Source organism: Sceloporus occidentalis, unplaced genomic scaffold, assembly GCF_023333645.1.
Source record: "Sceloporus occidentalis isolate IW3139 unplaced genomic scaffold, rSceOcc1.0.p SCAF_5, whole genome shotgun sequence".
Taxonomy (NCBI): Eukaryota; Metazoa; Chordata; class Lepidosauria; order Squamata; family Phrynosomatidae; genus Sceloporus; species Sceloporus occidentalis.
This window is the reverse complement of record NW_028316985.1, coordinates 51,103,169-51,118,129: the sequence shown is the minus strand read 5'-3', so window position 1 is coordinate 51,118,129 and position 14,961 is coordinate 51,103,169. Positions and strand designations below refer to the sequence as shown.

The window sequence follows — 14,961 nt, the reverse complement described above, 5'->3', positions numbered from 1 at the left end:
TTTTAAAATTTGCCCTTGCTGACTGGAAAAGCCTGCAGACCTAATAAAACCTAATTTGATAATAAGACTTAATGAGTTTATGACATATAGTCAAAACTATGTGTGTTGATGAGTATTATATGAATAGGCATTAAGCTGTTGTGGCTAAATATTTGGTAATGCTCTGAGGCTACTCAGATACCAAGAGTTTAAAAAATGTCTGCACATTTCTACACAGATTCTACAAGATGAAGCATGTTTATGAGACTAAATGAGCAGAGAGTGTAAAAACCTCTTACCTGTAATATGTATGAGGCACTTGAATCTGCACTGGCTGATTCATTCTGCATTGTATTCTGCTGTGTGATTGCATCTTCCCTTTTACGTTCCTTCTGTCCTGCTTCATCATCATCAAATTCATCCAAGCTCTAAAATAAAAGACATCATTTTTTTTATTTGCAAAAGTTCAGTGTACCATATACTATACATGTGTCTACTGCCAAGGTTATTAAAATATTTGTTTAGTGAAAGAGATTATTTCGTTTGGAGGATACAGTAGAATGTTAAATATGGGCTAGATACATCAGTGATCTGGATTTAAAATGAGGTAGCTTTTTAAAAAAACTACTGCTCAAGTGAGGAGCCTATACCACTTGAGTAGCAGAATTCTCGGGTTTAGCAACAGCATTTGTAAAAGGTCTACATTTGTAAAAGATTTTCAAAAAGGAACAAAACAAATGGGATAAAAATCAGAGGCACTGCTGAAGGTTCAGACATTATTATGTCTCCATATAGAAAATGTAAGTGTGCTGAGGATTTGTCATAGTCTTCTGCAAGCCCTATGGCAAAATCCAGTCTCTGGGTGACTACCAACTGGCCCACATAATTTCTCTCTCTTTTTACTGTTGTGTGCCTTCTAGTTGCTTCCAACTTATGACAACCCAAAGGTGAACCTATTGTGGCAAGATTTGTTCAGAAGGGATTTGCCTTTGCCTTCCTCTGAGGTTGCGAAAGTATGACTTGCTCAAGTTCACCCAGTGGGTTTCCTGGCTGAGTAAGGGTTTGAACTCTTGTTTCCAGAGTTGTAGTCCAACACTCAAACCACTACACCATGTTGGTTCTCTCTTCTGTTAGTGATGCTAAAAAAAAAAATCTAAAGTACAGTGGACCCTTGTTATACGCTGTGGTTTGGTTCCAAGATCCCCCGTGTATAACAAAATCTGTGTATGCTCAAGTCCCATTAAATATAATGACATAGCAAAATGGTGTCCCTTATAAAAAATGGAAAATCAAGGTAAATTTATACTTTTTTGGAACATTTTCAAACCGTGTATGCTTGAATCTGTGTATAAAAAATCCGTGTATAAGAAGGGCCGACTGTACAAATAAAGAACAAAATAACTGGTCAAAGGGCATGTTTGGAGAAGGGAAGACAGAGAGTGGAAGAGCTGAAATCATTTTTGGGGAAAATAACATTCATTGGCCTTTCCCACAATGCAAGAACTACCATCAGGAATACTTAGATTAAATTGCCAAAAATTTTCATTCAGTTTCAAAGAATGGTAGAACAACAAGATTTCTTCAGTTTTTACAGCATTCTTGTATGTTTATTCCTTGCTTGGCTGTAGCAACAGGCGCAAACTGGAGGGTGGATGTGGGCAACAGTGGAAGGCTAGGGGACCACATTAACACCTAGGGGAACTTGGAAGGCCCCATCCCAACCCTACCATAAAAAAACCCAAAATATTTTTGGTCCAAATGCCTTCTGGGAACATTTTTGAGATATTATTAGCTCTAACCCATTTTAGAACCAAAAGAGGACTTTTTTTACAACCAGTAATCACTACCCGGTTTTTAAAAAATACCTTTCCTGGGCCTAAATTTGTGGTGGTGGTGGTGGAGGGGGGGGAAGATTGGCAAAAATGTCCCCATGCCTGCAAGAGGGTATGTGGGGATACAATCTTTAAAACTCTGAAGCTCTTTTAAACCTCTTAGTGGCCCTGGAATGCAGATTTTGCCCACCCTTACTGGAGGAGATGTATATTCCAATAAAGTTCTAGAAAATTATTCTGGGTTTGAAGCAGTGGAGAAATAAATTCCCTGCTCATTACCCCATAACCAGACTGAGAGCATCTCTTTCTCCCAGAACATATGTAATGACACATGACTAGGATGGGTGGATTAGCAAAACGCAACAACTGATGTTATCTCCTCAGATAAGTGGGGAAAAACAGAGGAAAGAGAAGCAGAACTGCAATAACTTTCCTTATCCTTGCTTCCTTTTAACTGCCACTCCACTTAGAATACTGCAAGTAATTTCACTTCTCTGCTTCCAAACATGAATCTACGCATGACTGTTGGAACTATAGCAGGCAATCCAACAAAAATTTTCCCTTTTAATTTCCTGTTCTCTCAGAAAACTCTGTTGTCGTTTTCACTTATAAAGTTGTCAAACTTAGATTACTGGAGTAGTTAAAAGTGTAATATACTTGTTTTCTATATTTTGAAAAATCAGATCAACGTAACTACACAAATACCTCGGTACATGTAAATCAAAGGCTGTTAACAGCAATTTTTTTTCTGGAAATGACTACAGTTCTTATGCCACAGGACCTTCATGGGCAAACAGCCATTCTGGAGTTAGGAATGCAGTTCAAAATTTAGAATTGCTCTATAGCTCTTAGAAACTCTAATTTCTACAACAAGAACTACTGACCTCATATAAAGCTGCTAAAGTAAAAAAAGATTATACATGGAATGTATGTTAATGTATTGGGAAAATGAAAACACTGAGATTAGGACTCAAAGCTGCTTTTGTCCTACAGCTTTAAAGTAACCACAGAAAATAAAAGCCCTAGCAGGTTTCATAGGAAAAAGAAACTTTTGAAATGGTGGGTCAGCCTGAAGATAAAATCACCCTGGCAGACAAAACAAAGTCCAAAAGACTTAAATTTAGATATATTATTCTTCACAATGAATGTTGAGGAAAGATGTAATGCCCACTAGCCTTGCACCCTGACAGTGACATAACCACAGAGCTAGGAAGTAAGTTATTCTTTTATAGTAAGCTATTTTCTGAACTAATGAAATGGAACAGGTAGTGTTGAGGGGGAGGGAGGATGATATCTTTTTCGTTTTTGTTTTGGCTGTTAACTGCCAGGGCATTCACTACTTTTCAGTGAATATAACAGGATTTCTCCATGATACTCATTACTGTGTTTAGTCTGACTCAAGGAGAGATGGGAAAGTGAGGAAGAAGAGACAAATCGTTAGCTGCCTCTTTGTGGGATGAATCACAATCCATCACTATCTGCACCAGTGCCTCCACTTTGTAGAACAGAGCGTGTCCCAACCCCTGCTCCAATCTAGAGGCTTTACCCATATGAACTTGGTTCCATCTAATGAGAAATTATGGCAGTCTGTTATGAGGTTGAATCACTGTGAGCTTTGGGACTAAGCTTCACCCATAGGCTTCCCATATCCCGCCTGGGGGCGGGACTTTCCCGATTTGGGGCGGGTCCGCACGGTCCCGCCCCGGTTTGGCCCCGCCCCTGGGACTCCCCCCCCAGCGAGTCCTGCAGGCTTGGCTGGGGCTTGGAGGACGTCTGTCTTCCAAGCCCCAGCCATGCCCAGGGGGCTCCTCCGTGATCGCGGAGTCCTCCAGGCTTGGCTGGGGCTTGAAGGACGTCTGTCTTCCAAGCCCCAGCCATGCCCTGGGGGCTCCTCCGCGATCGCGGAGTCCTCCAGGCTTGGCTGGGGCTTGGAGGACGGCTGAAGCCAAGCCCCAAACCTCTGCCTGGCTGCCTCCGTCTCTGGGGGGGGGGGAAATCCCGGGGGTGGGGGCAAAACGGCGACGGAGGCAGCCAGGCAGGGGTTTGGGGCTTGGCTTCAGCGAGGCTCCATTCCCTTGCCTGGCTTCCTCCGTTGGCGACGGAGGCAGCCAGGCAGGGGAAAGAGACTTTCCTCTTTCTCCTCCTCCTCTTCTTCTGCCTCCTTTTCTTCCTCCCCTTCTTCCTCCTCCTCTTCTTCTTCTTTCTCCTCCTCTTCCTCCCCTTCTTCTTCATCTTTTTCCTCCTCTTCTTCTTCCTCCTCTCCTCCTCCTCCTCCTCCTCTTCTTCTTCCCCTTCTTCCTCTTCCTTCTTCCTCCTTTTCCTCCTCTTCTTCATCTTCTTCCTCCTCCTCTTCTTCTCCATCTCTTCTTCTCCTCCTCCTCTCCTTCTTCCTCCCCTTCTTCCTCCCTTTCCTCCCCTTCTTCTTCATCTTTTTCCTCCTCTTCTTCTTCCTCCTCTCCTCCTCCTCCTCCTCCTCTTCTTCTTCCCCTTCTTCCTCTTCCTTCTTCCTCCTTTTCCTCCTCTTCTTCATCTTCTTCCTCCTCTTCTTCTCCATCTCTTCTTCTCCTCCTCCCCTTCTTTCTCTTCCTTCTTCCTCCTTTTCCTCCTCTTCTTCATCTTCTTCCTCCTCCTCTTCTTCTCCATCTCTTCTTCTGCTCCTCCTCTTCCTCCCCTTCTTCCTCTTCCTTCTTTCTCCTTTTCCTCCTCTTCTTCATCTTCTTTCTCCTCTTCTTCTCCATCTCTTCTTCTCCTCCTCCTCTTCCTCCCCTTCTTCCTCCTCCTCCTCTTCTTCTCCTCTTCCTCCTCCTCTGCCTTTTCCACTCTTCCTTCTCTTCAATGCCCAAATATGCTGTTTGGAATGGGGGGGGGGAGGTTAGCCAGAAAGGGAAGTACATTTCTGCCATCTGTCTAGGAACAATGCCAAAATGTCCTCCATTTTGATCATGCCTAAGAAGCATGTATTTATATTAACATTTTTTAAATCATCAATTTTTTTGCGTGTCCTCCCTTTTAAAAAAATGTGTCCTACATTTGAAAATTTTGTCCTACTTTTGTCCTACATTTGTCCCAGTTTGGAGGTCCAGAATTATGGCAACCCTATTCACCCACCACAGTTGCAATGAACTTCTGATTTTAGATTCAGCACAATTTATAACATCCAAATTTGGGGAACTATGGTTTGTTAAGCTATGATTTGAGAGCATGTCAGGATCATTATCTATATTTAAACCTAAGTTCAGAATCCCAACAGTGGTTAGTTTAAAAGTGAAAGTAGAGTTCAATTTCCTCTGAAGTATGACAACGTTGGGAAGAGGAAAACAAGCAAATCCAATGTTGGTCCTGCTCAGTCTCACAACAAGAAACCCAGTTTACAAAGACAGCAGCATAAAGCTCCCAATTAGACTATGAAACTATATATTACCAGTTACATGTACCCTACGAAAGTTACTGATGGATAAGAACAGGGGTAGGCAACCTTTTGGAGCCGGGGGCCAGGTTGCTGTCCCTCAGACAACTGGAGGGCCGAAGCCAAAAAATAAATAATTAAATAATTTTTTAAAATAATTAAATAAATAAATAAACCGGGACAAATGTAGGACAAAATTTTCAAATGGGGGACACGTTTTTTAAAAAATGGAGGACACGCAAAAAAATTCGCTGATTTTTTAAAAAATGTTAATATAAATGCATGTTTCAGAGGCTTCTATAGACAATGGCCCCCTTGCCCACCTCCTCCTGATAGGCCAAAGGTCCCATGCGAGACGCCAAAGGCTCCAGCGACAATCGGCGGCAGGACCAGGCTGGGGCTGGTCCCAAGGCCTTGCCGGGCCGCATCCGGCCCACGGGCCGCAGGTTGCCTACCCCTGGATAAGAATATTCAGAATACTACAAGAGCAGAATGATTTTTATTGCCAAAAATATATTTTGATCTAGTCAATCCTTCCTGGATACCCTAACATTAATGTCTGTTCAGTGCTTTTTTTTTCCAAATCAATTTGTACTTGAAAAGGGTTTTGAATCTCAGCCATCAGATCCATAATACAGACCTGTTTGATTCTATACAAATCCCTTTATGATGAATTTCATTCTTTTCATAAACTACCTTTAGCAGACTTATTCAAAGCTGAGTAGTCTAATCATTGTAGTTTTATGCATTTCTTTTATTCCAGCTTATTGGATGCTTTGCCATAGGGGTTATAAAACTAAGAAGCTGAACAATGGCATACAGCATGACTTGGAAGAGCAAATGCTCAAAAATCTTGCAGCCTTTCAAGTGATAATTAGCTATTTTCCTAATGTGAGCATTCCTCAAGTTACTAACATTCCTCAAGAGCCATTTTACTTCCGAATACCATCACAGTCCTGCAATTAGTGGCACAATGCCCATTTCCCAACTTAGCACTCTCCCATCTCCTTCCCTTTCACCTTGTTCCCATTGCCCAGTCCCCCACACCATTCCTACCGTCCTTGGTCTAAAGATGATCAATACCACTTCTCCTGTAAAGAAACAATGTAGAGGATCTTCCCTGGCACTAATTCCTACTCAGAAAGAGTACTGTAGAGCTAGCAAGGTTTATGTCTTATCCTTAAAAGACCACTGACAATGATGATCTAATTTTGCAACACTGCAGGAAGTAAGAGCAAATGGAGACAATGATGGGGAGAACAGCAAGCCAGGACAGGCCCATTTGTTCTAGGTACTTAGCAGCAACAACCACTTTCTCATTTATCAGCAAACAGAAATTTCAATATTAGCTAATATATGTCAGACGTAGCAACAGGGGCTAACTTCATCCCCAAATCCTTGAAGGGCTATGCCTATCCTTCTGAACCCTAGCACTGCCAAAAATATTTGGGGGGGGTCCCAAATGGCAATCCTAGAGAAGACTATAACCTTTGACTTGTGCTTTTAGTAGAACATAGATCCTGTGTTTATTTAGTATGTGGATAAACAGAAGGCAACCAACTTTTCTGTGGATAACAGGGCCACTTCAAAGGGGGAAATAACAAGATAAACAAGTAATCTAAGTAATTTAAGTTAGAGCTTGGTCTACCAGGAACCTCCCATGTCTGAGTAATAGTTATTTTACATCTCACTGTTCTAAACTTTCCTAGACTTAGGCGGGTTACAAACCGCCATTTTGTACATATTCACTACATATTAGGGTTAGGAAGGGGCGGTGCTTCTGCACCCCCTAACCCTAGTACGTAGTGAATACGTACAAAATGGCAGCGGCCATTCCACACGGCCACTGCCATATTGACGTAGCGGATGCTGTGCGTCCACACATCGCGCTGCACTTATGACATCGCAAGTGCGCCATTGGCGCCTCGCGGTGTCAAAACTGTGCCGCAGGAAGAAGCTCCATTTTGGAGCTTCTTTTTTGCTCCGTGCGGGAGTCGCGCGGTTTGGCTGCTGCAGCTCCTTCGCAGAGCAAACAGCAGCGCTGGCAGACCACTGCAAAGCGGCGGTCTGTAACGCACCTTAGACAGAACAAATATTTTTAATTAAAATATTCCTGAACTTTGTTTTATACAGAGATTATCACACATGGACTCACCCGTCTGGGAATCACTGGGAAAACATTAGGGAAGTGTGTGTGTGGCTAAACCTGAAGCACTTCCCCAGTGTCGTGGTATCATCAGCTCCCTCTAGCATCATGGAATCGTTCTGGGAGAGGTGATTTGCTATTAATGCAAAGTTTTTGTTAATAACGAATTGCCTCTCCCTGAATGATTTCATGACACTAGAGGGATGCTACAGGGAGCTGATGCTTGCATGAGGCTGGAGAAGTGCTTCAGGATCACACACACACGTGATTCCCTAATGTTTCCCCGGCTCTTCCCAGATGGTGAGTCCATATGTGATAATCTTCAGAGTTTATATGGAGGACTCTGTATGAAGATTTTCAGACTAGCGCTTAAGCACTGGTAAAAAACCTGCTAAATTGTTTAGGAAGTGTGTGTGCGTGCATGCGCGCACACACATGTGCAAGCCTGACGCACTTCCGAAACATCAGGGAATCATCAGCTCTTCTCCAGCATCCCCAAAACGTTCGGGAAGAGTCAAATTCCTATGAACACAAAGTTTCTGTTCATAGTAATATGCCTTTCCCCGAATGATTCAGGGACGCTGGAAAGGAGCCGATGATGCGTGTCAGGCTTTTACACACACATGCTTCCTAAATGATTTAGTAGCTTTTTACCAGCGCTTAAGTGCTGGTCTGAAAATCTTCTATTTATCATGTGGACTTACCATCAGGGAAATGCTGGGGAAAGGTTAGGGAAATGCGTTTGTGTGTGTAACCCTGAAGTGATTTCCCAGGGAGAGTGACTTTTCTATTAATGGAAATTTTGCGTTAATAGGAAAGTCACTCTCCCTTAATGATTCCAGGATGCTAAAGAGAGCTCACGATTCCCTGACGCTGGGGAATTGCTTCAGGGTTATACACACACGTGCTTCCCTAACCTTTCCCCAGTGTTTCCCTGATGGTAAGTGCAAGTGTGATAATCTTCTATGTCACCAAATTACAAAGCCCAGGATTCCACAGGCTGAAGATAATTAAATTGGTATAAAACTGCCACACATATTTAGTTTACATACACTTTGAGTGTTTGTAAGAGAGCCAGTGTGGTGTAGTGGTTTGAGCATTGGACTATGATTCCAGAGATCAGGGTATGATGTCCTGTTCAGCCATGGACAAGTCATACACTCTCAGCCTCAGAAATCCCCATGATAGGGTTGCCTTATGGCAGCGGTCCCCAAACTGTGCCCTTTAAGAGATTTTGGACTTCAGCTTTTGAAGCCTCAGCCATGTCGGCAAATAGTCTGGGATTCTGGGAGCTGAAGTCCAAATTCCTTTAAAGAGCACAGTTTGGGGATCACTGCTTTACAGTCATCAAAAGTTGGAAAAGGCTTGAAAGCACACAACACCATCACCACTTTGGGTCTAATTCCAAAGTGAAGGTGTTAAATAGAAATTACTTTAAAATAAGGAGGTTTCTTTCCCAGGTGAGTTTTTAAAAAAGCATTTTTAATCTATCTTTTGCTGCTTGTAAGATAGCACAAGCTGTAACAAATTACTAAAGGAAACTACCTGATTCAAAACTAACTCTGTGGTTTGTTGTATGAGTTCTTCTTGTCGCTCTCATCCCTTGCATATGTGGCTGTAGAAGTATGGTTTAAGTGCTTTCTGCAAACCAGGATTCCAAACTATGCTTTCATCCTGGCATGTAGAAAATATCTACATCACTGTTCTCCATTTGGACATTTCAGACAAATTGTAGTTTGAACAAAGCAAAATGCCTCTTCTCAGAAGGTGAAAAAGGAGGAGGAGGAAGCACTCAAGTTCCCCCCATTCTAAATTGTCATTGTATGTTAATACTGGAACTGTTACATCTGAAGCAAGCCAGGAAATGTTGCCAATCAAATTTAATTAGACCTCAGGACTGCTGCACATCATTGTTTGTCTCAGACATGCAACCGTGATGCTTCTTTATACAAACAAGTATGACCTGTTTCTACAAAAAACAACCCTCTTACCAGCAAAGTTAAACATAACAATAATACAGTAGATGTTATTCTAGTCAATACATTTTCTTAATGATTTGTTGTAAGACAAATATTAAGGCAGACCTTACAAAATACAGTATTGGTAACAATGAAGGGTCTTTATGCATTAATTTTTAATGTGTAATTTTGTTTTTTAAACATTGCATCTACATTTTTATGTTTTTGTATTGTTTTTAACTTGTACTGTTTTAAATTTGTTGTTAGCCTTATGTTGGGAGACAGATAGGAGATGATGATGATGATGATGATGATGCTGTTATACAAAACTGGAATTCAAAATTCAGATGACTTGGGTGCTTTTTGGAATAGGCTGCAGTGGAACAGGTAAACCTCCCTTCCAGTCCCCAACCTGTTCCTTCTGAGAATTCTGCAGCACCAGCCGAACACAGCAAGCACAGAATATGCTTGGTGCCCACTATTGATATTGCTTTCAGATAGGCATCCCTATTAGTATACCCTAATTAAGATCAGGAGGTCCAGGCATAATTGATAGTTTTAACTGCTTTGTATATGGTTTTTAGGTTTTTTATTGAATTGTATTAAATTGCTGAAGTAATTGTTGATGTATTGTATTGCCTGTACTGTGACATGTGTCACATAGCTTGCACAGTGTGAACCGCTTTGATCTGGAGGAAAAGCGGTATACAAATAAAAGTTTTATTTATTATTATTATTATTATTATTATTATATTAAAATAGTTATGAGTGCTTAAATGTCACCTGTGCTGCTTTGCAAAGTAACTTGTTACTTTATGTAATTTTACTTATTAATAACATTTTCAATTTTATTATTTTCTTTCTTATTAGCAAGAAAGGCTTTCTGAAGTGATGATAGCTTGGAACTGCTGACTTTGAATCTAAATCCTGTGTGTGCAAGTGGGTATACAAGAAATCACTACTATATCTTGCTGTTGTATCCTTCTCACTACAACAGCTTCTATATAACCAGATTCCATAGTGGGAATGTACAGATTAAGCGACAAAAAGTACAGACAGCATTTGCCCTATTAAGAGTCACTATAGCTTAGTGTCTGAATGTTGGTTTAGGATTAGGGAGGTCCATTTTCTAGACTTCCATCAGCCATAAAAATTCCTAAGTGTGTGTGGGGTTTCTCCATGAAACTCAGCACAGCAATACATGGCTCTCCTCTGCAACTTCTTCTCAGGCAAGCTTAACAGCTAGGGTTGTTGAGAAGATGTTGGAGAGGAGAACCATGATTGCTGTGTTGTTCCTTGGAGAAATGTAGAATAGATACATAATAAATATACGTTCATTTCATCAGCACTGTTATCTTTTGGGCAAATGCTTGAATAGTGATTAACCTCAATGTTAGCTTTATGAAGTAGTCCTCTAAAACTTGACCTAAGTACACCATTGCACAATAGCTTCTGTAGTGTTACATTGAGGAAACGATGCTTCATTTCCCTGTTCAGCCTTGAACCTTCGGCAATTCAACCCTTACTCTAATTTTCATCACAGGGCTACTGAGTGGATAACATGAGCTGGTTCTACATAATGCAAACCTGACCTCCTTAGGGAAAGAATTCAACTTAAGCATGTGTGGTGGGTGGTAGATAAGGTTATTTAATCTACAATAAATAACAAATGACTAATAATTGTAACACATAAAAGCATGAATATGTGTACATAGAGATTATCTTTCTTTGGACATTTTATAAGATGACATGTTTTTAAAAAAGCACTGGGTACAATTGTTAACTTTTATGTAGACTGTGCAGAAGACCACAACCTACAGCAGTTTGAAACTGGATTATTTCCACAGTGTGTTTTGGACCTCAGTTTACTTTCAAGAGATCAATCTGTATCTCTATTTCAGTACATTATAGACCCATCAGGATAAATCCAACTGTTGAATTTGGTTCAACCTGAAGACTGCTTTGCTTTGTCAAGCATTTGCAGCACCCACACATCTGCAAAAATGTGTGGTTTATGCAAAAAGCTTTTACAATCACCACTACAAAAGCACTGCAGTAACAAATTCCATAGTGGGGTGAAGGGGGGTGGGGTCAGTCCACAATATTAAAATGTGCAGTTAATTTTTCCTACTGCATGGTAAAGCCTGTGATAATGTCTCTTAAACAGACAGCTGAACGAACATCTGAGGGTGAAAAGGAATGTTTTCACAGGCGCAGTTAGTAAATACCAATGGCCGTAGCAGACATTCTTCCTTAAATGGAAGCTAACACTGATTTAGCAAAAGCATTTTGCTACAATAGATGTGACAGCCCAGCTATTAACCTTTGCAACACCTTTAGCCAGAACACTAGTAAACTGAGCCCTTCAGAACAGATTATTACTTTTAAATTCATTTTTTCAATTTTTTTTCTTTAGCTCTCATAAAGTCTTCCATGTCATATCTGATCTCTATAAAAGGACCACAAAGAGGGGGAAAAACAACTGTTTCCCTGTACGTACATAAAACATCATAAAGAGCAAAAACGGCCATGTAACTGGAACAGATTTTATAATGGTACTAACCTTTTGATAGGCAATAACAATTTTATATACAGTGCGCCCACGTCATACGCAGGCACGCTTTACATGGCTTTCAGCAAAGGCTGAAAGCCGCGCTGGGAGGAAGGGGTGGCACATTCCATTGGGAGTAATGGGGTGTGTGCCTGTGGCGCGCCGCCACACCACCATGTGCATGAGCCCCATTCATTTAAATGGGTCTCGAGCATGCACGAAATTTGCTTTATGCGGTGGAGTCTGGAACGGATCCCCTGTGTAAAGCAACGGGACACTGTAAAAGAAGCTTGCTCTAAAATAACAATTTTATATAAAAGAAGCTTCATACAAAACTACTATTGGTGAGAACAATGAACATTAAGGTGTTTCCTAGGCAGATGTGCACATTTAAAGGTAAAGCTAATGTAAAGAATGCTGCTTGACTACAAGAAGCAGCACCATTATAAAGTAAGTCTTGTTGCTGTTGTTGTGTGTCTTCAAATAGTTTCCAACCCTAAGGCGAACATAACACAGGGGTTTCTTGGCCAGATTTGATCAGCGAGGTTTGCCTTTGTCTTCCTCTGAGGCAGAGTGTGTGACTTGCTCAAGGTCACCCAGTGGGTTTTCAAGGCCAAGCGGAGACCCAAACCCTGATCTCCAGAGCTGTAGCCCAATGCTCAAACCACTACACCATGCTGGCTCTCTTAATAGAACAAGAATAGAAATAAATATGAATATATGTACTTTATAGCAATAGCAAGTACATTTCTATACTGCTTATCAGTGCACTTAAGCACTCTCTAAGCGGTTTACAAATTGTAAGCTAATTGCCCCCAACAATCTGATTATTCATTTTAGCAACCTTGGAAGGATGCAAGCCTGAGTAGAGCTTGAGCCCTTTCGCTGTTATTGAACTCACAAACTTATGGTTTGTGAGTGAGTGGCTGCAGTATATGCATTTGACCACTGCGCCACCAGAGCTCCTACTGCACCACCAGGGCTACTGTATGATGCTCATGTTTTAAAACTAGCCAATATATTGTACAACAGTGGTAGAAAACTATTGGGAGTTAGGAAGCTGCAGTGCCTCTCCCAGGAAAGTTTGAAGAGCTGCTCCATGGAATAAGTAAATAGTTTTTTGTGGGTTTTTCAGGCTATGTGGCCATGTTCTAGAAGAGTTTATTCCTGACGTTTTGTCAGCATATGTGGCTGGCGTCTTCAGAGAATGTTGGCATGGAAGAGAGTTGTGTGTGTGTATGTATATGTGTATGTACATATGTGTATGTACACTGTGTGAGTAGAGAGGAGTGATTTCCATGTTAATCTGTGAACTTTATCGCACAGGGTTCCAGGCAGGGATGAGAACGGGACAAAAGGAGCCTGTCAGGGAATGGAACAAGTGGGGGACGCATTATACTGCACACAGAAGTCCCTTACTCATTCCGTTCCCCTCTCTTCCGCTCTCAATCAGTCCCCAGAAGGGGTGATTTTTAAGAACTGTTTATACAGTTCTCAAAAATCGCCCCCTCTGGAATGGATGGGAAACAGATGGGGAATGGAACGAGTGAGGGACTTGTGTGTGCGGTAAAATGCATCCCCCACTCTTCCCTCACTCATTCCATACCGTTCTGAGAGTGGTCCCTTGGAGCCCTGTGCAATAAAGTTCTGTGTATTGTTCTGTTGTTGATGGCAAGGCCTCAGGGTGGGAGGATAGGCAAAAAGGATTAGTGATCACTGCCTGCTGGGAAAACCCCTGACCCTGGGTAGTTTCTCATTTGCATTTGCTGAGTCGTGATTTTGCTGATTTTCAGGACTGTTGGCCAAATTTTGTCCACCTTAAGGGTTTTTTCTTTCCTGTTGATGTTGTCCAGATGTTTGTGGATTTCAATGCTTCCCTGTGCATTATGACTTGATAGTTGTTGGTGTGGTCCAGAATTTCAGTGTTTTCAAACAGCATTTTATGCCCAGGATGGTTTATAACGTGTTCTGCTACTGCTGGTTTTGCTGGCTGACTCAGTCTACAATGTCTCTCATGTTCCTTGATTTGTGTCTGAACATTTTAATGCAGGGCTGCCCTAAGATCTATAGTTTTTATGCAGGGGTTCCCTGAGACCTGAAAATTATTTCAAGACTTCCTCTAGGATAAAAAGGCAATTGAGAAAGGCAATTCTCAGTGGAATTTGAGGTAAGAAAAATAGTTTTGACCCTAATTGGCCCCAAAGGGGGGCCCTCATGCAGCCTGAAGGATGCACTTCCCCAACCCCAGTAATAAATACAGCACAAACAGAGAAAGAAACTTTGTGTTATATTTATGCTGTGTTCTATATTTTACTACTATTTTAAATTCATTCCACTTAGGATCAGTTTCAGTTAAAGGTAATGTATGAAATAAACGTACAAATGGTTGGCTTCTATCTTTTAATAATGTAGTGTATATATTTGATAGATTATTTTTGTTTGATCTCTTTCCTTTTCATTTGCTTTAAATCTTGGCAAATGAAGATGTAAATAAGATGACACACTTTACGGTGACCCAAGAAAACACAATGGTACAGTCATATTGGGTTGTACCACTGACAGAAGGCTTCTTGTTCCAGTGCAGGCTGTGATCAGTAGACAAGAATTAGGGATAATAGTCTCCCTCCTCATTCATTTACCCCATTCTCTCTCCCATCTTGCATGGAAGGTGGCATAAGGGCAAAAACCATCTTCCTACCCAATCCACTGAATAAGTTCTGTTGCATCAAAAAGCCTTCCCTCTAGAGGGCCACTACTAGATATAACCTTCTATTTCTTGATTGCCACATATGTGAGAAGTGTAACTGATGAATTAACTGAAAAGATTTGGCATTTGTTTACATGTGTGTCCTTACTTGTTCCTATTCCATGTTGCATTTTAAGTTATCGCTATCCTCCAACAGGGCAGCAAAGAAAGCTAAACATTTTGCTCTCTTTTTGAAATTGAAAGGGATATCAAAGTAGTCCAAACCTCTGGCAGTTCAGGAATCTTCACTGAAATTGCTGCCCACAAGACTGCACAGTGTACTGATTCAGTTGTACTTATTTACTTGTTTAACTAATCTTGGAATGGATTCACAAAATTATTG

The 14,961-nt window shown here is 41.2% G+C and overlaps 1 protein-coding gene across 1 annotated transcript in view; it reads right to left on the bottom strand.

Moving 5' to 3' along the window:
- Window positions 1-14,961, bottom strand: part of PAWR (pro-apoptotic WT1 regulator) — an 80,270-nt gene that overhangs the window by 29,408 nt on the left and 35,901 nt on the right. Inside the window, exon 2 of the mRNA XM_089524043.1 lies at window positions 279-407. Coding sequence (XP_089380169.1) covers window positions 279-407 — 129 coding nt within the window. The remainder of the gene's footprint in view (window positions 1-278; window positions 408-14,961) is intronic.